At 42.7% G+C, this 21,878-nt stretch overlaps 1 protein-coding gene across 1 annotated transcript in view; it reads left to right on the top strand.

Moving 5' to 3' along the window:
* The window catches only part of KCNMB4 (potassium calcium-activated channel subfamily M regulatory beta subunit 4), a 57,333-nt gene extending 42,610 nt beyond the window's left edge, over positions 1-14,723 (top strand). The window contains exon 3 of the mRNA XM_028533155.2: positions 10,933-14,723. Coding sequence (XP_028388956.1) covers positions 10,933-11,101 — 169 coding nt within the window. The 3' untranslated portion in view covers positions 11,102-14,723. The remainder of the gene's footprint in view (positions 1-10,932) is intronic.
* The last annotated feature ends 7,155 nt before the right edge of the window (positions 14,724-21,878 follow it).

The following is a 21,878-nucleotide window of genomic DNA, read 5'->3' as shown; positions in this document are numbered from 1 at the left end:
AAATGTTGTTAATATAAACTTAAGGATCTGTTTTCTGATTATTATTGCATGTTTTTAGGCTTGCAAAATACAGCTTTTATCTTCATGGCAATAAAGACAAGAATTTGATGTTATTAATCACTTCTCATTGAGGATTACCTATGCAGCCATCAGACAAAGCTCAGAGGGCATCTGGGGGGAAGCTATAAGAACTGGAGGACAAGTAGGTCGCAGAGTGCAGCGCTGTCGGATGATGGAATGCAGGGCAGGGCCGAGCATCAGGAGACTTCAGTTCTATCCATAGCTCTCTTCGTGACTCAGTCTATGACCTTGGGCTACTTACTCACCAGCTCTCGCCTCAGTTTCATCTCAGATGAAATGGGGCCAGGACTAGCCTCTAGCACATATTAGAGTGGATTATGGAGTTCCTCTTCTCACAGACTCTCACATCTGGGAGACATCTCCCAGTCATTTACTCCAACCCGGAGTGAATCCCTTCTGCAATGAAGAGTGTTTTTTCATTCTTTAACGACTCTGGTGATAGTGGACATCACCTCCCCCTGAAGAAGACCATTCCTCTTCTAGACATTCCTAGTTTTCAGTGATTCATCTTGGGAAATAGCTAAGACAGGTGCATTCCATATAGTCAGAAAGTCAATTAGAGGTTAACAGGGACAGGTGGAGGGGGCCATAGAAATGGGCGGTCCTGCTTAGTGGTTACAGGGTTTCCATTGAGGGTGATTAGAAAGTTTTGGAAATAGTAATGGTGATGGTTGCACGACATTGTGAATGTAATTAACACCACTAAATTGTGTATCTAAAATGGCTAACATGGCAGATTCAATATTATATATATTTTACTGCAATAAAAAATTTCATCTTGGTTAGCGCTCTGGTCTCAATGTGAAGGTAGATCATATTATCCAGGTTCTACAGTACAGAAAACAATCTTTAAGGTCACGTGACCAGGGAGGAGGAGGGCAAGGATCTGAACCCACATCCTTGACCTTCAGACCATAGGTGTCCTGAGTCCACCCTGCTGCCACTGTTCGGAATAGACTTGTTCTCACCATTGGTGATACTCTTCTTTTCTCACTGTGTCTTGACCTGGCCTATGCAGGGAGGGGAAGAACATTTTTGCCACCAGTGTTCACTCTAGAGACTAAAACTCAGTTAATGAGGCATGGCATGACATTAACTTTTTTGGCAGCCACAGCACACAGTCTATTCCTACAGAGCTTATAAATAATAAACTTACTCCTTCCACATCTGTTTTATACTTGCTACTCTTAAAGCATGTTCCCTTCCATTCCTAAGTTTCTCTGAATGGTGTTCTAGACTTAAATGCAGACATTTACCATTTATCTATATAGTAAATGCATATTGTTGCTTTTTCACTGAGTGTTCCATGCTCTTATGATTATTTTGAATCTTGATTGAAGCACGTATCATCTTTGTTATTTCTTCCATCATAAAATGTTATCCTAATTGTAAATGGAAAGGACTTCAATCCCCTTATAGAAGTTACTGATAAAAATGCTGTGAAGGACTGGGTCGTATATGTAGAGACCCGACGATCTCACTGGGGCCTTCTCTCTGGCTTTCCCCCATAACCAACACCTTCGTGTAAAAAAGGGTTTAAGTATTTTTTTGTTTTGAATTGAATCTCATAGAATCTGCACAATGTCCCTATGAAGCATTATTGTCATGATGTTCATTTTATACATGAGGGAACCGAGGCACAGAGAGGTTAAGCCGGAAAGTGGCAGAAATAGGACTTAAGACCCATGTGCTCCGCTTCCAGAGTCTGTGTTCACAGAAGCCGTGTTGTGTTGCCACCGACACCAGCCTGGATTCCAGCCGATACTGGGAGAGGATAACAGGAGAGACTCCGTTAAATCTAGTCAGTGGGATTGCTACAAGATTTGTAAATGTACCGTTGGTGGCAAAATAATCTGAAATGCCAGGCCAAAGCATGTGTCCCCTTGTATGTGCTGTATTTTCTCCCCAGAAACTCGTACTCCACACTCCTGTTCTTCTATGTCTGCTCAAAGATAATTCCTTTTGGTTTTCCCAGGCACACTTAAGTACTCCTTCTTTTATATTACCTCTGCACTCTGTACAAATGTTCACTGCCTTTTTAAAAAATATTTTATTTATTTATTTTTAGAGAGAGGGGAAGGGAGGGAGAAAGAGGGAGAGAAACTTCAACGTGTGAGAGATACGTCGATTAGTTGCCTCTCATGCAGCCACTACTGGGGACCCAGCCCGCAGCCCAGGCATGGAATCGAACCAGTGCCCTGTCTGAAATCGAACCAGTGACCTATTGGTTTGCAGGCTGGCACTCAGTCCACTGAGCCACACCAGCCAGGGTTCACTGCCTTTTAAAACTTATTTCAGCAAACAACAAATCTCTAGAGCATCTAGAATCTGTGCCTGGGATTGTGCTGGGTGATGGGAACACAGACAGGAGCAGACAGCGTTTGTGTCCTCACGCTGACAGCCGGCGGGCCGGAGCCAACGCCAGACAGCCCTGGAGCCGGCCACACTGCAGCCGCTCTGCAGATATGGTCGAAAGGCTGAGTGGAAGTGAATCATGTACCAAGAAATTCTTTCTAAACTCTCAGATGTGAATCTGTAAACTGTTTTTTGTGCTTTGGATTAAGAGAGGACTAATTTTGAACATCATGGCTGTTTACTCAGTGATATTGTAGCGTCCGCAGCCTGTACCTGTGCATTTTGCTCAGCTGAGGTTAAATTGTGCTGTGGTAAACACCTGAAAGTCTCATCTCAGTAGCTCCTGAGAGTGAGAGTATATTTCCTGATGATAGTACATGTTATAGTACATGTCTGGCATGGTTCATAGATGCCCGGTCCCATGCCATCATCACTGCAGGACCCCAGCGAAAGGAGTGGCTCCTGTCGGGTACATTAATACTAGTCTTAGGTCAGAGGAAAAGAAAACAAATTCCCCTAAGAATACCCATGCCTATAGTGTTCGGTGACTTTCAAATTCTTTATCATGTTTAGTCCAAATATCTGATGGCTATTTACATGTATTTTCTTGAATTTGGAATATCACATGCTACCAGGATAAGAGTTAAGTTACTGGCATATCCAAGAGAAACTTCCAGATTGACTGATAGGGTCTTTTTAATGGCTCAAGTTTTACAAATTCTATTATTGTACCATAATTCATCACTTTAATTGCTAAGCATATTTTTCTTTAAAATATTTGTTCTCCAAACATATACTTATAAGCAATTCATCAGTTAGGAAACAAGCTTTGCAATTAATGTAGCTAATTTTATTGTGCAGAAGTATTTCAATATCTGTTCAGTGCATTTTTACCAAGAGCAATAACTGCTTAATGGACTAAAAGAAAACTGTAAGCTGTTACTCATGTAGTCTTTACAGTATAATTTAGAGGGTAGGATGAATGATTCATTGCTAGCCTGGACAGAAATGCTAGCTTATTTCTTTTTTCCTATGTGCAGCAGCAAAGCATATGTCATCTGTTAAGTATTCTATTAACCCTGACCAGTGTGGCTCAGTTGGTTGGGCATTGTCCTGCAAAGTGAAAGGTCACCAGTTTGTATCCTAATCAGGGCACATGCCTGGGTTGCAGGTTTGGTTCCTGGCCGGGGTGCGTAAAAGAGGCAACTGATCTATGTTTCTCTCTCACATCAACATTTCTCTCCCTCTCTTTCTCCCTCCCTTCCCCTCTCTCTAAATAAATAACTGCTTGGTACATAATACATTTTAATGAAATGGGTTTTTAACAGTTGAGAAACTTCTAGAATGACAATATTACAATAGGAGGCATCCCTGTTTTCTTCAAGCTTTCATAATAATCAAAAAGATATGCAACTGATTCTTTTTGCCTCTACCCAGAATACATTGTTCAGATCCTTTCTTCAGAGTTGCCAAAAGACTGGAGCCATACTGACAGGAGAGGTATAGAAAATACAAATTGTGTTGTCTGGCTGACTTTTTCCTTGAGGACCTAATTATAGAGATTGGACTTAACCTAATCAGACATGAATGGTGATTTCCTGAGAGTAAGTTGTGGAATGAATTACTGTAGAGTGAGTTACAGGAGCTTTTCAGAGCTTTGGAAGAAGTAGAAAGTCTTTTTGCCTGCCTGGGCTCACTTGGTTGGGGCTCACCTGGGTGCTGGCAGCATTTCCGAGTGTGCTGCTGGGTCTGAAACCGCGGCCTGCATGGGAGTAGCGATGCGGCAGGCAGTGTTGCAGGGGACCGCACCTCAGCGGGGGCGGGGCTGGTGAGCTGAAGGGACAGGAACCGTGAGAGTCAGTGGTTATGTGTGTGTGGGTTGTTTGGCCAGGCTAGAGATGGGTTTTAAAATAGCTAAGCAGGAAAAAAAGAAAATAAATTTTGTAACAACAAAAAGGAATAGTAAACATGATCACTTTCTCTTGAAAATTATCTGAAAATAGTTGGCACAATCTGTAAAAACACATGACTGTTTATGCAACTACATCTCTGATATTTACCATTCCAGACAAATATATGTAGACTTTGAAAGAATTCACATGAAGTCTGAGATCCTACTCCCCCACCCCTAGCCTTTGCTTAACTGAAACTTGGTGGCACTGGAATTTCATTCCTGTCTTATTCCACTAACATTTACTGAGCTCTCACTTCGAGCTTAGCACAGAGTGATGCTCTTTTCAGTGTGGGAACCACTGGAAAAACTGCAGGCTTTTTGGAGCTGGGCAGACCTGCTGAGACCTCTGTTCCTAGTGGAGGCATTTGCGTTTGAACCATGGGTTGGTGAGCAAACTCTTGCGGCTCTGCTCCTACTTCTATTTTACTAGTTAAGGAATCTCTGCCATCTTGATGTTATGTCAAAAATTTTGGGGAAAATGTTTCTCGACCTCATTTTAAATGCTACTTTTCATCTGCACACAATATGCCCGGTATTGTTCAGATGGTAAGAAGATAGATACATTGACATTTGGGGGGAATCCTTATCCACTTCATTTCCTTAAGAACCAAATTCTGAAGCTCTTGCCAGCCTTGCAGACGCCCAATGGAATCCCTGCTTATATGCATATTTTGGGAACATCAATATGTTTGTCATTTTCTCCCTGGAGACGGTTTCTCACACCCACGTTGCAAGTGTGTGATCTGTGATTCTATCTCCTGCTAGTTTCTGTATCCCCTCTGCCTCCAGGGAGGGCTGAGAACATGATTTAGCTTAGGGAAATGATGCAAAATGTGGTTATTAAAGTGATGTTTCAAAGGAGTCTTTTTCTCTGTGCGCACTTCCTATCCTGGGTACAACCTATGACTCCATTCACCTGAAATACTGCGCAGGTTTCAAAACTAGGATCGTAGAATCATGGTGTTGAATGGGCCCAGAAGACACTGGTTCTGTTTTAAGCCTTTGGATAGCATCTTATTTCATTTTAAAGGGAGCCTCTATCCCATTTTTGAAGATTTTGAGAAAAAGGCATGTAATAATTTTGCTCAGTGATTACTCAGTTAGTGTTTGCAGCCTTTTATACAAGGAGAACTTCTCTTTTCACTTTGGTATTTTGCTTCACAAAGTAAATAAAGGTCCTGTTGTTTTGTCTTAATCAGTGAGAGGGTAGTGGGATATGCTGATTTAAGTAGTACTGTTGTTTCCGGTCCCTTTCAGCCCCTGGCTTTTTGGGGAGTCCCTTTTGTGTCACTGTATTCTCAAACATGCTAGAGCACAAGCACCTTTTGATGTTTAAGATTTAATTTCTCCCCAGGAGGAATGGAAAAACAAGGATATTTGAAGCATTAACGCTCTAAGTCAACATTTCCACTTGCTGAGGTGGTTTCTCTAGGAGTAAGCATTACTCCATTGACGGAAAGTGGGTTCTGAGGGACTTCTCTTGGGAATACAATGGCGCACCCATTTTACATCCCCATTTCTGACTGAAATCTCATTTAATAATGCAATCTTCATTTTTAAGATAAAAATATAAATACATGGAAGAATGAAGGTCGTTAGACAGTAGAATGGTTTGGGTAGAAATTGTAAAACTGTTCTTTCATAAAACAGTAAGTGAAAGGATCAGAAACCAACAGTATTTTGCATGACATGAAGATCTGCTCAAATACACACTATATCTGAGTTTCTCTGCATGGACATTCTGCTTCATTTTTTAAAAGATTTTATTTATTTTTATTTTGTAAGTATATTTTATTGTTATGTTATTAGAGTTGTCCCAGTTTTTCCCCTTTTGCCCCCTTCCCCCTAGTACCCCTCTTCTCTCCAGCAATGCCCCCACCTTAGTTCATGTCCATGGGTCATACATGTAAGTTCCTTGGCTTCTCCATTTCCTATACTATTCTTAACATCCCCTTATTTGTTCCTAACAGTTATGCTTTTTAATCCCTGCACATTTCCCATATTCTTTCCCTTCTCTCTCCCAGCTGATAACCCTCCATGTGATCTCCATACTTATGATTCTGTTCCTGTTCCGGTTTGCTTAGTTTTTTGGTTTTTTTTTTTTATTCAGTTGTTGATAGTTGTGAATTTGTTGCCTTTTTAATGTTCATATTTTGTTCTTTTTCTTAAATAAGTCCCTTTACCATTTTATGTAATAATGGCTTGGTGATGATGAACTCCTTTAGCTTTACCTTGTCTGAGAAGCACTTTATCTGCCCTAAAGCTAAATGATAGCTTTAATGGATAGGGTAATGTGGGTTGTAGGTCCTTGCTTTTCATCACTTTGAATACTTGTTGCCAGTCCCTTCTTGCCTGCAAAGTTTCTTTTGAGAAGTCCTCTGATAGTCTTATGGGCACTCTTTTGTAGGTAACTATCTTCTTTTCACTTGCTGCTTTTAAGATTTTCTCTTTATCTTTAATGTTTGGCATTTTAATTATGATGTGTCTTGGTGTGGTCCTCTTTGGGTCCAACTTGTTTGGGACTATGTGCTTCCTAAACTTGTATGCCTATTTCCTTCACCAAATTGGGGAAGCTTTTTTTCATTATTTTTTTCAAATAAGTTTTCAATTTCTTGCTCTTTCTCTTCTCCTTGTAGCATCCCTATGATGCAGACATTGGCACATTTAGAGACATCCCAGAGTCTTACTATCCTCATTTTTTTTGAATTCTTGTTTCTTCTTTTTTGTTCTGATTCAATGTGTATTTCTTCCTTATGTCCCAAATTGTTGATTTGAATCCGAGCTTCCTTCTCTTCACTGTTAGTTCCTTGTTAATTTTTCTTAATTTCACTAAGTGTAACCTTCATTTCTCTCTATGTTGTTGCCATACTCAATGAGTTCTTTGAGCATCTTGATCACCAGTGTTTTGAACTCTGCATGTGATAAGTTGGCTATCTCTGTTTTGCTTAGTTCTTTTTCTGGGGTATTGTTCTATTCTTTCATTTGGGCCATATTTCTTTGTCTCCTCGATTTGGCAGGCTCCCTGTGTTTGTTTCTGTGTATTAGGCAGAGCTGCTTTGAGTCCCTGTAAAAGGCACTTGTAAACTGTGTGGGACAGATCCTTAGGTAATTGCCAGGGTGGGGTAACCCACTTCACCACTTTGTGGCTCTGTGTGGGGTGAGGGCTTAGAGACAGGACTGTGCTGCCACCTGGCTTCTGGAGGTTTGCCTGGCACTAGCCCCGTTTCTAGTCACTTCACCTACTCCCTACATGTGACTGGCACCCTTCCAGCTGTTGCCCTGGTGTTAAATCCCAGAGTAGGTGGATTTGTGTATGTTTTAAGACTATGCGGGCCCTTTAAGCTGAGTTTCCTGAAAATCTGGCATTTTCTTCCACTGCCCCAACCTCCACTGGTTTTTAAGCCAGAAGTTACAGGGATTTATCTTTGTGGTGCTGGAACCCTGGGCTGTGTGGTCTGGCCTGGGGCTGGGATCGCTTGCTCCAAAGTTTTCCCTCCTGATTTTTATCTATCACACGTTAATGTGGGACCATCCATACCTGGTTCTGCCACTACTACTGCTGCCTCTCCAAACCACACCACATCTCCTCACCTGTCTGCCGTGTCTCTGCATCTCCTCCCCTCCTACCTGTCTGGATGGATGTGGCTTCTTTAAATCCTTGGTTGTCAGACTTCCATGCAGTTCAGTTTTCTGACAGGTCTGAGTGTTATTTGTTTCAAGGTTTAGTTGGAATTCTTTCTGTGGTTGTGTGAAGAGGCAGTATATCTACCTATACCTCCATCTTGACCAAAAGTCTATTTAGCTATTTTTAGAGGGAAAGAGAGGCAGAAATAGAGGGAGAGAGACATTGATGTGTGAGAGAAACATGGATTGGTTGCTTCTCTTACAGGCCCCAACCAGGGACTGAGCCCATAACCCAGGCAATGCCCTGACTGGAATCAAACCAGTGACCTTTTGCTTTGCAGGATGACATCCAACCAACTGAACCATACCAGTCAGGGCTCTACCTCAGTTTTTAAATTTAGAGTTTTTTTTTAAAAAAGATTTGAATAATAGTTAGTGGAGAAAAAGTTCATGATGTGGCATAAGATTGTGATTAAAATTAATGTGGAGAATGACTAGTGACATATTGGATCATGAAAGATCTGAGTAAAGAAGAAACACTTTGGAAACACTTGATGAGAAATAAAGTTGAAAAGGAAATAGCAAAGTTGTATTGCTAAGACAAGAAGGAAATCCTATAGAAAATAAGCAGGTAATTCTTCTGTTATGCTGTCCTCTAAATCACTGATTCGATCATCTGCTTCATCTAACCTGCTGTTATTCCTTCTAATGTATTCTTCATTTCAGATATTATACTCTTCATTTCTGACTGCTTCTTTTTTATGGTTTCTATATGCTTTTTAATGCTTATTATCTCTTTGTTTAAGCTCTCACTGAGATTGTCCATTCTTTCCACAAGGTTCTTGAGCATCCTTATAACCACTGTTTTAAACTCTGAATCTGGTATCTTGTTTGCTTCCATTTCATTTAATTCTTTTTCTGGGGAATTCTTTTGTTCTTTCATTTGGGGCATATTTCTTTGTCTCCCCATTCTGTCTGCATTTTTGTGTTTGTCTTTGTGTGTTAGGTAGGTCACCTGAATTTGTGGTGGTGGCTTTATGATGTAGGGGCTCTGTGGTGCCGTCTTCCAGATCACCTGGGCTAGGTGCTCCAGGACCATCTCTTGTGTGGGTTATGCACACCCTCCTGTTGTAGGTGAGTCTTTAAGGCTGTGGGCCACTTTGTGGGTGGAGTTAACTCCTCAGGCTGGCTGACTATCAGGATAGGCCTTGATCACAGTGTATAAGTAGCTGTGTTGGGGCTGTCCCCACCCCCACCAAGGCAGAGTTGTTCCCAGTAGGCTCTGGTGCCTGCTGGAATCCCTTTTTGGGTCTGAAGCCCACCACTGGTTGTGTTGGTTCTGGGTCCACATGGGTGGGGTTTGATGCAGGCTGATGTCAGATGTTGTGTGTAACTGGCCCTGGGCTACCTGTCTGGTGCTACCACACTACTCACTGTTTGTGGCTGCATCTACTGTGCCTGGGTGTGTGCGGGATGGGCCAAGCTGTATAACAGTCGGCTTCCTCCAGCTCTGAGCCAGGGTCAGATCAGTAAAGGGTCCAAGGTTGCCTGAGGTTTACCTCCACCTGTCAGCTACTCTGCCACCCCTTGAGGTTGCATGCTCTTCCTCTAGAGCCTTCCAAAGAAAAACTGTAGAGTGGTCCTAGGCTAACTGCACCCCCAGACCTTTCCACAAGGCACTAGCTTGGTATGGTGGGCCAACCAGAGTCGGGAGGATGGGGCTAGTGAGTCTCCTGCTTGAGGACAGCTCGGTCAGGCACTCAGTTGGGGGAAAGTGGCCCCTATCTCCGAGCTGTACCACTCAGTCTCTGCCAGAGTCTCCAACCCTGCTCCCCCAGGAAGAGTACACTGCAGGTTCAGGCCGGGCACAGCCAGCAGGCCCCATTGCAGAAGCAAGCTCCGGGGGGCAGAGCCACCAGGACTCAGGAGGGCATTTCAGAACAGTCTTCCAATGCGGGTGGTGTCGGCTTAGCCTGCGGGAGGGGAGCAAGACTGGCCCCCATTCTGAAGCCACACAGCTCAATAACACTCTGAGTGTCCACCTACAGCTTCTCCAGAAAAAGAGCACACCAAAGGTCCATGCTGGGTGTGGCCAACAGTCTTCTCTGCAGGACTCGAGCTTGACAGGGTGATGTCACCAGTAGTTGGTGGCCTGGCTTAGTGCCTTCCCCAGGCTGAGGGCAGCGTGGGATAGTGACTCAGCACAGGGGCCTCAGGGGCTGACCCTCCATAGGTCTCCTTGGGGCCATCCCACTCAGATCTTCTCTTTATGACTCTCGTATGACCTGAGTTGTCTTCCCTCTTGTCTGAGTTGACCTGAGGTGCCAGATTCCCAGATGAGTGTCCAAGAGCAAGATCCTGTGCATTGGCCCTTTAAGAGAGCACCTGGGTTTCTAGTAGACTCCCTCCTCTTCCAGGTGGACAGAGGCCCGGCTGATTTTCACAGCCAGATGCTACATAGGCTCCTCTTCCTGGCTCTGGGTTGGGTATCCCACCACGGGGCTGAGACTACATGCTCCTCATGGGAGCCTTTTTACAGCCAAGGTATCCCTCTGGCTTCTCAGCCACTGCAGGTGTGTGCAGGGGCCAGCCCTTTTCACGTCTCTGCCCTTCCTACCAGTCTCAATATGGCTTTTTGTGTAAATCCTTGATTATAATACTCCTCTTCAGTTGATTATAATCTGCCCTTCAGTTGGTTATTCAGGTTGGTTGCTCTATGGTTTTGCTGTAAATCCGGTTTGGTTCTGGGAGCAGGTAAAAAGGAAAAGTAGCTTCTGCCTACTCCACGGCCATCTTCACTTTCAATGATGGTTATTCCCTTTGAGCCAGAAAGTAAGTTGGGCTCCAGATTGTAAAGAGTCTTCAATACTAAACCAAGGCTGTTGACCACTTCCTTTTCTATTTTCGACCGTTCACAGACCGGATGATGTGCTCCTGCATCGCACACATGATGAGATTGTCCTCCTGCACTGCTTCCTCTGGCCCCTGGTGACATTTGTGGTAGGCGTTCTCATTGTGGTCCTGACCATCTGTGCCAAGAGCCTGGCAGTCAAGGCAGAGGCCATGAAGAAGCGCAAGTTCTCGTAGAGGGGAGTGAACACGTGGAAAGCAAAGCACAGAAGCTGCACCCGTCGGCACACATCTACCTGCAGAGCCTGCTTCCGGCGCAGGAGATGGAAGGGGCTGTGAGAGGCTCAGAGAGGCTCCTCCCTCCATGGCAGCAGCAACAGGCACAAGTGGGAGACTTGGAACCTCATAGGTTTTATTCTGTGTGTCATAGGGATGGCTAAAGGGTCAAGCTCTTAGCTGTATGGAGTAAGTTTCAGAAAATCCAATCAAATGTTAGTTTTCTTTGGAAAGTAGCAGTATATAATTGTACAGTGTAGTATACAAATCATTATGATTTATGGTATTTAAAAATATTAAAAGAGAGTGGTCTGTGTTCTTTTCTATTTCCTTTTTTATCCTTAAAACACCAGGGTTCAAAATAAAGGTCTTTTGGGTTTCATTGATTCAGACTACGCTCTGACTTGGGGACGAGGCTTCCTGCACAAGTCTTGGCCCCACTGTGTGCCCCCCACTTCCCATGACCAGAGTGCTGTTGGACTCCTGCTTAAAAAAGGAACACAGCACTGTTCCCTTGGTCTCCAGTCACTTGTGTGACTCCTCAACCCAGGATGCTCAAAGATTGGGAAACATACCCTCCAACACTGGCCTCTGCCTACCCCTTCTTTTTCACCAGGTTATTTAAGAGGACTGATTCCGAACCAAGCCCTAGCTCTAAGAGCACTGCCCTTCTTTCTTCACCTCTTCATGTTTATTTTGGGTGGATTCTGTCCTTGTGCAATAGAATGTACAGGATGTGAAGGTCACCTTTCAGCTCAGTCAAATGCTGTTTTCATCTTTTTTTTTTTAAATCAGAAAACGTACTCAAGATCTGTTCAAATGTTGCATTTTGATTTTCTTTGTCCTTGCCTTGATGTTCCCAGTATTAAAACAAGAATATTGTTGCTGCTGCTGTTCAGTGTGCTTGGACAAACCTGGAGATGTCACCCAGCTCACATCACACTGAGCTTCCTATGCCTTTATCAAAAGTTCATTGAAGAGACCAGACCTCTTAGAGTGTGTTCATAAACTCAAATTCCAATTATCAATTACAGGCCTCAGTGAATATCAAACCTACCCTGTTTATCTACCAGGTAAAATCAAATCTTAGTTTGGATGAAATGTATATATTTAATGGAAGAATACTAAGAGTACTCTTCTAATACTCTTCAGACATTCTTCTAGTAGATTAAAGGCAAATTAGAATTTAAAGACAGGCTCCCCTCAGTTATTTGCTCAGGGTCCTAAGAAACACCCATTAGTGGAACGATAATTTCCTGATTTTTAATCCACATACTACTGTTTTCTTAATTTTATTATTTTTAAATCCTTACCTAAGGATACAGTTATTGATTTTTTTAAAGATTTTATTTATTTATTTATTTATTTATTTATTTTTTAAGAGAGGGAAGGAAGGGAGATAGAGAGAGAGAGAGAGAAACATCAATGTGCGGTTGCTGGGGGTTATGGCCTGCAACCCAGGAATGTACCCTGGCTGGGAATCAAACCTGGGACACTTTGGTTCCCAGCCCACGCTCAATCCACTGAGCTACGCCAGCCAGGGCTTAGGATACATTTATTGATTTTTAGAAACAGGAAGGGAGAGGAGTGAAGAGAGAGGAAAAAACATGGATGTGAGAGAGAAACATCAATCGTCTCCTGGACACACCTCAACTGGGAATCGAACCTACAACCCAGGTATATGCATGCAATGACTGATAATGGAACTTACAGCCTCTTGGTGTATGGGACAATGCTCCAGCCAACTGAGCCCCCTGGCCAGGGCTGTTTCGTTGACTTTAAAATGCAAGTAACTAAGAGAGTTAATAGTCTTTGGTAGAAGGGTGCTGAATGACTATGATAATTTTTTTCTAGTTCAAGTGTTACAGGTTGCACTGTGGAGCAGCCCTTGAACACACTGTTTAAGACATCCTTTGAGGCAGCTCCAGTGCCTTGACTTCAGTCCCAGTTTTCTGTGGCAGCATCCCTGTTGTCTTAGCAACACAGCAAACCATTCTGAAGCCGAGCCATAGGAAAATGGGAATTAAAAAATTATCATCTTTGTATCACCTTGTGGCACCCGAAGTCTACTTTATTCATTTATCTTAATCCAATAATCTGTGGTTAATTGATTACAGAGACTAGCTAAAAAGAGCACATGGACATATACCAAGTGTTGGAAAAGGGAAAATAACTATGTATAGATCTGAGCTTTCATTTATATTAACAAAATGCCTATATTTAGGCCCAAAGAATATACATTCTATAGTGTTTTCACAGCCCAATGAATTATAACTGATTGTGACTGTTTTCTGTAGGCTGGGTTTTGGAAAAGAGGAGAAGCCCACTGAATTCATGAGGTCACATGTAGTTAAATTACAGCCAGTTAAATTTGAGACTATTCATATTGTCTGATTAAAGATAAAATCGAAAGGAATAAGGGGAGGGCATTTTAAAGATCATAAAAGGGAAAGAAGCTTAACTTAATATTTTAATTCTCTTTTTTGTATGTGAGGAGATATTTTAATTCTCTTTCTTTGGATAAATGAGAAAAAAACCTAAGAGCCCAGAATATGGTTGCTCACAGAGGACAGTTTCTCCTGCCCTCACGTAACTACCCAGAAGTAGCTGAGAAGTGTAGGGCAGCTGTGTTTCACAAGGTAACCTGGGGTCCCAGGACTCACCTACCTGTTGGTCTCTCACTCCCAAGGGTAATAATGGTCAAAGCTGGCTCAGAGGAGCACATCCACAGTGCAGCCTATAAAAAGAGAGGAAGTTGGGAGCAATCTATTTCCTTTTAACGAAGTTTTAGCCATCACTTCTGCTCAGTCCATAACTACTTACTACATAGCTATACCCAGCTTCAAGGAAAGCTGAGACATGTCCAGCTGGAAGGATATATGTCCTCCTAAAACTCCAGGGTAAAGTTTCTATTACTAAAATGAAAAAGGTGAGAGTGAAGACTCAACTAAAAGAAAGGAATGATATATAGCCATCCATGGCCCATGCCATGAGGAGACTGAACAAGGCTAACAAAGGTCCCTTGCCGTCTGCTGTCTGGGAGAAGCTCTCTTGCCCGTTGCCCTCTGTGGCCCATGGTTCGACTTTTCAGACATGCTTGCTCGTCAGACTCACAGCCACATCCGAATCTTGGAGGAACGGAGGAGGGTTAGGGTTAGCTTCCAGCTTCCCAGCTTTCACAGGCCCTTGATGCTGGTGCAGACTTGTAGACCTAGCTTTCCTTAGGAATCGAACAAACATAGGCTTCTGTAGGACGGAATTATAATTCATTGGGCTGTGATGAAGATGCCGACTCCATTTTGATGTTTGCTAAGAGTTTTCAAGTTTCATCATTCCCCTTTCCTTTCCCCTCATCTCACCTGGGCAAGCTCGTTATACAGCCTAGGCGCCTCCCTCTTTGGCCCAGGTGGGAAGTTCAGGGTGCACATGCTCTGGCCTGTGTGCAGGAACCCTCCCCCCAGCCTCACACCCTGAGGACCACAAAAGACAAGCCAGTCAAGTCATTTGGGAATCTGCCTGGGGACTTGCCCTGCTCTCCCCAGAAAGTCTCATTATGTGAATAATAAACGTTTTCATACCCTCTGTGTGTGTGTGTGTGTGGTTCTTGGTCTAAACATCCAAACCAAATTATGGGGTAGGGGAGTCCATCTGAGGGGTGCCCATACATTGGTGATAAAAGTTCATCAAAATCATGGTAGGTTTCTGCTGTATCAGCTTTCAGTTAGTTCATGAAAAAAGTAAACACAGCCAAAGGGTACCACGCCCCAACCTTAAGCCTGCAGCATCTTATTACTCTGTGCTTGGCTCATGCCCCCATCCCTCAATTTATTGGTGCCCACCTCGAACTCTCTGGAACAATAAGTTTAAGTAGGGAAGCCACACCCTTTATCTTATTTTTTCTGCTGAGCTGACCCCTATTATCTCACCAGTAATGCTTAAGGAGACTCTTGAGATAGACTCTGAATGACCATCTCCTGTTTGGAGGACAGGAGCAGTAGAGCTGCAGGGCACAGACACAAACCAGGCTGTGTTATGTACTTGTAAGCTCCTGGTAGTTCTTATCTCACCTCAACTATTTTTCATCATCCTTTACCAAAAAACAGCCAAGAGCAGCCAATGCCATCATCACTCTGGTTTTTTCCACCCACCTTCCCCATTGCTACAGGTCTACCCTCCAGGTTGTGGCTGGTGACAGGTTTACCTCATAGTTAATCAAAGCGTAACAAGGGTGTGTCGTTTTCCATCCTGCAATATGTTTCCTCACTGCTGGCTGCCTGGCTACAATGCCAAAGCCACATAGTTCAGATTCGTGTTATAACAAAGATATCATCTCCACTGCCTTTCTCTGAATGGGCTCAGCTGGTGACGCCCAGGTCTGTGGTCTGTGGTCCTCACCTGCTCCGTGCTCTGGATGTGTACTGCAGTAGCTCTGACGCAATCCTAGGTTTTCATATGAAGCTTAGTGATGGGCAGATAACAGAGTGACAGAGTACATAATGGGGCAAATGTTATGAGGCAACATGGATGGGGAACCATTTACTGGCTCAGGTAGTTTGCTCTTCTGACAAATTACTGAACTATACCAAACCATCTATCATTTTATTTTATCTTTTAATTCTCACTGAGGATGTGTTTACTAATTTGAGAGAGAGAGAGAAAGACACTGATGTGAGAGAGAAACATTAATCAGTTGCCTCTTGTATGCACCCCAACCAGGTATCAAACCTGCAACCCTGGTATGTGCCCTGACTGGGAATCGACACCACAACATTTTGGTGTGTGGGACAATGCTCCGACCAACTAAGCCACCTGGCCAGGGCCATTGAACTACCTTTTGCTCATAGCTCAACATTCCTGCCACATGCCCTGGAGTCCAGACACACTGTACTGCTCTCAGGGCCTGTGTGTATGTGGTCCTGTCCATGGCTGGGCCTCTCTTCTCACCATGGATGCGTCTCTTCCCTTTCTTTTCCATTAGTTCTGAGCTTAAATACTGACTCTAGAAGCCTTCCCAGACCATCTTATGGAAGTAGATAGCTCCTGTCACTTTCTTCTTTTGCTCCCTTCTTTCTTCCTTTGTAGTGCCCGTTGCTGCTTATATTTATAGATTTGTTTGTTTACTTGTCCATAAACACATCTATTTATCTCTCCTATTAGATGATAAGATCCATGCAGGTAGAAGAGTTTGGGTGGAACTTTTTCACCACTGGCACGGTGCCTGACACCTGAAGGTGATAAGTATTTATTGACCGGATAAAAGAACGAATGGGCGCTCCCTGGGTCCATTATGTCCTCTGTGTGTGTTGTTTCCTATCTCCTTACCTGTCTTAGGAAATGTAACCTCACCCGCAAGACCCCACCTCCCTCCATCCCTTCTGCAAAATCAATCACTTCTTTCTCTGTGATCCCACAGCAATTTGTACATACCTCTATTATTTTCAGAATTTAGCATTCAATGTAAGATTGTACCATTTGGTTTATGGTAGTTAATCTACTAATCCTTACTCCCTGTCTTAATGAAGCAAGAAACAAATCTTTTGATCTTTTTGCACATAATGACAAAAAATATAATAATCCCCAACTAATACATTTTAAAAATTGCTATTTTATTTTTTAAATTGATTTTAGAGAGTGAGGAAGGGAGAGAGAGAAACATTGATCAGTTGCCTGCCATATGCACCCTGGCCAGAGATTGATCAAACCCACAACCCAGGGATATGCCCTGACCGGGAATACAATTTGCAAGATTTTGGTGTACAGGACAATGCTCCTAGCAACTGAGCCACCCAGCCAGGGCCCAACTAACTCTAGCTAAGTGTTTTCTGTGTGCATCTAACCCTTTATCATATATCTAGGACGTAGTTAATCTTGGAAACAGTGTAATGAATAAACAAATACATTTTGCAATTTGGGCCTTAAAATGAAAACTTAGAATAGAGATAGGCTACTGTTTTTGTGTTTAAATATCATGTGCTACCCTTTAAATAAGTAAACAGTAGAAAAGTCACTGTATTTATATATCCCTATAATTTAGCAACTTAAAAGAGCAAACCTATTATACAATTTCTAAAAGTCAGGAATCAGGAAATGACTTAGCTGTAATTTTAAATTATTGTTGGTGAAATTTGGCCTTTTAGATAAGTGCATGGGTTAGGGTTAGTGGAATAAATATCAGAAGCAGGAGTCCAGCAGAATCACAATGGGAAGTGTTTGATGAAAACACCATTGTTCATTTGACAGGCACTTTGAACAAAAAGGTGAGCAAAGCCAATTGTCTGCATTTTTTGATTGGCACGAAGAGTCTCCCAGAAGAAGTCACTGGGGGCTTCAGGAAGAGACTTTACAATAACTTTAGATAGCTTTCAAGAGCAAATACTGAAGTATATGGGACTCTTGCTCTTTCCTCACTTTTTGTGAATGACCTTAAGTCAGAAGTAGGGGATTTAACATGCAAACAAAGCCTAAAATTAGAATTAGCTGCATTGCCAGGTCTTTAACACCTTAAGAAAACTTTTGAGAGAGTTACCCCATCCTACGACTTAAACTAATGGCCTCACAATAAAACTGCTAGAAGCAACAAAGGAGGGAAACTCTTGATAAAATGCAGGTAGATGTTAGAAGAAAAGATACGGGAAAACAACTGTGCTAGTTCACAAACTGAAAGGGAAAAAACAGTGAGTGAACAGTAAAGGTGCTCTGAGGGGGAAACAAGTACCCACTTAGCCATTTACTCCTAAATTCACAAGCTGAAATTTCTTTATGCATTTAATGACAGCTTTGCAAATTTTTTTAAAACATGGTTTATATTTTTTAAAATTTTATTTATAGACAGAGGAGAAGGGAGCAAGAAAGAGGGGGAGAAAAATGTCAGTGTGTGGTTACCTCTCCCACACCCCCTACTGGGGACCTGGCCTGCAACCCAGGCACGTGCCCTGAGTGGGAATCGAAAGGGTGACCCTTTGGTTCGCAGGCCAGTGCTCAATCCTCTGAACCACACCAGCCAGGGTGTAGGTTTTCTTGATAGTAGCCACTACAATACCAACCTTAAAACCTGGCACTGTTATATTGTTACAGAACCCCAACTATGTTGTTCTGGAATAACTGTGGGGTTCGATTGCTTGCTGACAAGAAGCGTGACTCTGGATGCAAGAGTTTAGTGCAAAAGGAAAGGTGTTGTTTATTTAAAGATTATACAGATTCAGAATAATGGCATAATTCTGCTGTTAAACCCCACTTCCTTTAAAACATCTCAAAATACACAGTCCTGCCTTCTTTTGCCAAAGTAGGCCAGGTTCAGAATATGCCAGTCAAAGGTACCATCTTCCAGAAAAGCAAAAGTCCACGGCTCAGCATTTCCGGTCGGAGTTGAGCCTTCCAGGCATCTCCCACAAATCCATGCTTGGTTGAGCAGATGCCTGTAATTCCCAGCACCATCAGCCGTGCTGCTGTGTTCTCCAGGTAGGTTTCCAAGCGGGTCTCCTCTTTCTTACTCCAGGTCTTAATCCAAAACCACGTGGCAACTCCTTGCACACCAGATCTCATGGTGGATGCAGATGGAGGGCCTTCTACAACTTTCCAATTGCATGGCTGCACCCTCATGGCTGCCTCTGTTCTTGGCTACTCACCCTTATTTTTAATGCTCACCTGGAGTTTCCTACATGACCTCATACTCGACACTATACTTTCTGAAAGTCACGTAGACCTTTCACTGGGTGCCAGCACAGCCTCCCTTCAGGAAAGACTTGCCATAGTGCTGCACAGTATCTTAAACACCGTATCGTCACTTCTCTCTTCCCCCATCTCCCAACCATTGGCCGTGGGGGATCTCTCCTATAATTTGGGGGCCCTTGCTCTGCACCCCATTTCAATATCACTTCTCCCTTAGGTTCAACAAAATATTTCTGTGTTAGGCAGCTCTACTAATCTCGAGGCACTTTCCAGATCCCAGCCCATAACTTTCACCCTTGGACTTTAACCAAGGAACATTCTTTCATACTAGTGCCTGCTAACTTAATTTGGAGGGATCTATTGTGCAAAAGAGTGTGTGAGGTTAATGTGGCCCTAGCTGGCAGCTTAGTTGGTTAGAGTGTCATTCTGATACACCAAAGTTGCAGGTTTGATCCCTGGTAAGGGCACATATAAGAAACAACCAATGAATGCATAAATAAGTGGGACAAAAAATCTTTCTCTCTTTCTCTCCCCTTCTTTCTCAAATAAAAAAAAAAAGATTTAATGCTCCTCTGAAGACCTCTTTATTGAGAGCCCCAAATACTCCCTTATTCAAACTCAGGCTAAAATTAATTTGGAAGCTAATTTATGGGTGTTCTTGTGCCTAAATCAAACCCACATTAAAGATCTTCATGATGTATCAGACTCCTTATGGACTGAAAATTCTACCTACACTGGAGAATTTTTTGGACTGAATACATCAAGGTTCATGTTGACACATTCAAACACTATTCAAGGTTGCACAGTAACCTCTAAAAATAGTAGATAAAGGACTAAAACCAAGAGTTCAAAGCCTAATTTAAAAAAAAAAACACATCATAACTGCAGCAGTCCTTGTACTTCTGTCTCCCTAGTTAAGGAACACCATGGGTGGGGACGGAAATTTGTTCAGGACCTCAGGGTCAAAAATGAACTAGCTGTCTGTACTTCCCTTCGATATCAAACCTAAATACTCTTTCATCATGGGGCCACACATTCTATCTAGACTCACACATCTGTGCTGTGCTTTTTCTGGTAGTTCCTAGGTTACATTGAGATCCTTAATCCTGCTCGTGCCTTCCTGGGAAAGTCAACTATATGCCTCGCCAGTTATGCTTCAGCACATTTTTTTTAAAAAAGTCTTTTTTTAAAAAAGATTTTATTTATTTATTTTTTAGAGAGGGAAGGGAAGGAGAAAGAAAGAGAGAGAGAAACATCAATGTGCAGTTTCTTGGGGCCATGGCCTGCAACCCATGCATGTACCCTGACTGGGAATCGAACCTGCAACACTGGTTTGCAGCCCGCACTCAATCCACTGAGCTACGCCAGTCAGGGCCTGCTTCAGCAAATTTTAATGAAGTGACCTCCTACATTTTTTGTCACAAGTCCCTGAAATTATAGACCTGAAATTTCCCTGAAATTCTAAAGTTTTATACAATATTTAGATGGCCTCTTATTAATTTTTAAAAATAAGTTTACCTTTCTTGGTTTCATCTATCTTCTTAACAGTTTTAACTCAGAAAGAACTTTAAGTTAGAAGGAATGTTATAATTTTGTCAAAGCAAATTTTATCATTGAGAACAAGATTTGCCCCAAGTATGTAAACCTTCCACTTTGAACAGACCAAAGGTCATTTGAAAATTCCCCAGGCCAGTCATTCAGACACTTTGGACTCAGGAGGATGCTGGGTCTTAGCTACTGCAGGCAGTTAGTTCCCGACTATTTTAAAGTCCTCATGACTGTGGTCCTGGCCAGTAGCTCAGTTGGTTAGAGCATCGTCCTAATACACCAACGTTGTGGGTTCAATCTCCAGTCAGGGCACATATAAGAATCAACCAATGAATGCATAAGTGAGTGGAACAACAAACTGTTATCTGCCTCTCTCTCAAGTCAACTTTTTGAAAAAGATAAAATTCCCATGCCTTTTTGTGATTGAACCAAGCTATCAGTGATCAAAACTCTTCCTTGGGAAACTAAACATGAGCTGACATTTTTGTGATTTAAAATGAGCTTTTTAACATCTTCTTACCCTGGGTCAACTTAGGTATCTTAAAACTTTCTACCTATTCATACATAAACAATCTGAACAAGCCCTTGGTGTTTTGACTTGGTTGTGTGGTATTTATCAGAGAAAAAGTTGCTACAGCTTTTCTCTTGATCTGGTGGCTAACGTTCACCTTCCTAGTCTCAAGGTAACTCATAACTGCAACTGAATTAGTGCAGGCTCCTGCTAACTAGGATCTCGCTCCCACTGTGGACCCTCATGATTATTGCTCACCGAAAAGACACTGTATTCTTAGCAGGTAGCCTTACCTCTCATGCAGTTCTATTACTCTCTCCCTTGCACATTTCCTCCCCTGTTAGCAATGCATTAAATCCTGCTGCTTTCCTTCTTCTACCAGAGGGGGACCTCAGGACTTTCTAACCTCTGTCCAAGAACGGCCCAGGGTCTGGAGCAACTATATTAGAAACTCGTCCAGAATACCCAGAGTTAACCTTGTTTGTTGATGGGTCACACCTGAAGATAAAAACAGGCAATTATCAGGCCAGACCTGTCAAAACAGATCTCAAGTCACTCCTAGAATACTGATCTGGGAGCCCAAGTCACCCAGGAGGCAGAACTCATTGTATTCACCAGGATTTCTCAACTGTGGCAAGAGGTGAGGAGTGTTTTGGAAATAACTAAGGATATTGATTGATCTCTGAAGGAAATAAAACAAAGGAAAATGGTCAGATTAAGTGTTCTAGTGTTTTTTAAGGAGGTAGAACGTCACACAGAAAGGATAGCAGGAGGGTCGAAGGAAATAAACCTGGCCTTGATGACAAATGGGCAACTGATTAGAACCTGTTTCCACAATGCCCTAGGGGGCCAATGCGCCAGAGAAGTTCAAAGACTCTATTACAAAATACCAGGGATTTGCTCCAGAATAGGGGGTGGGGGTGAGGGGGGAAGCTCATTTACTAAGGACAACATTTAATCAGGATTTACCTCATGACCTTGACCTCACCACTTCACTAATTCTCAACCATT

Source organism: Phyllostomus discolor, chromosome 2 (assembly GCF_004126475.2).
Source record: "Phyllostomus discolor isolate MPI-MPIP mPhyDis1 chromosome 2, mPhyDis1.pri.v3, whole genome shotgun sequence".
Classification (NCBI taxonomy): Eukaryota; Metazoa; Chordata; class Mammalia; order Chiroptera; family Phyllostomidae; genus Phyllostomus; species Phyllostomus discolor.
This window is presented reverse-complemented; position numbering and strand designations above follow the sequence as displayed.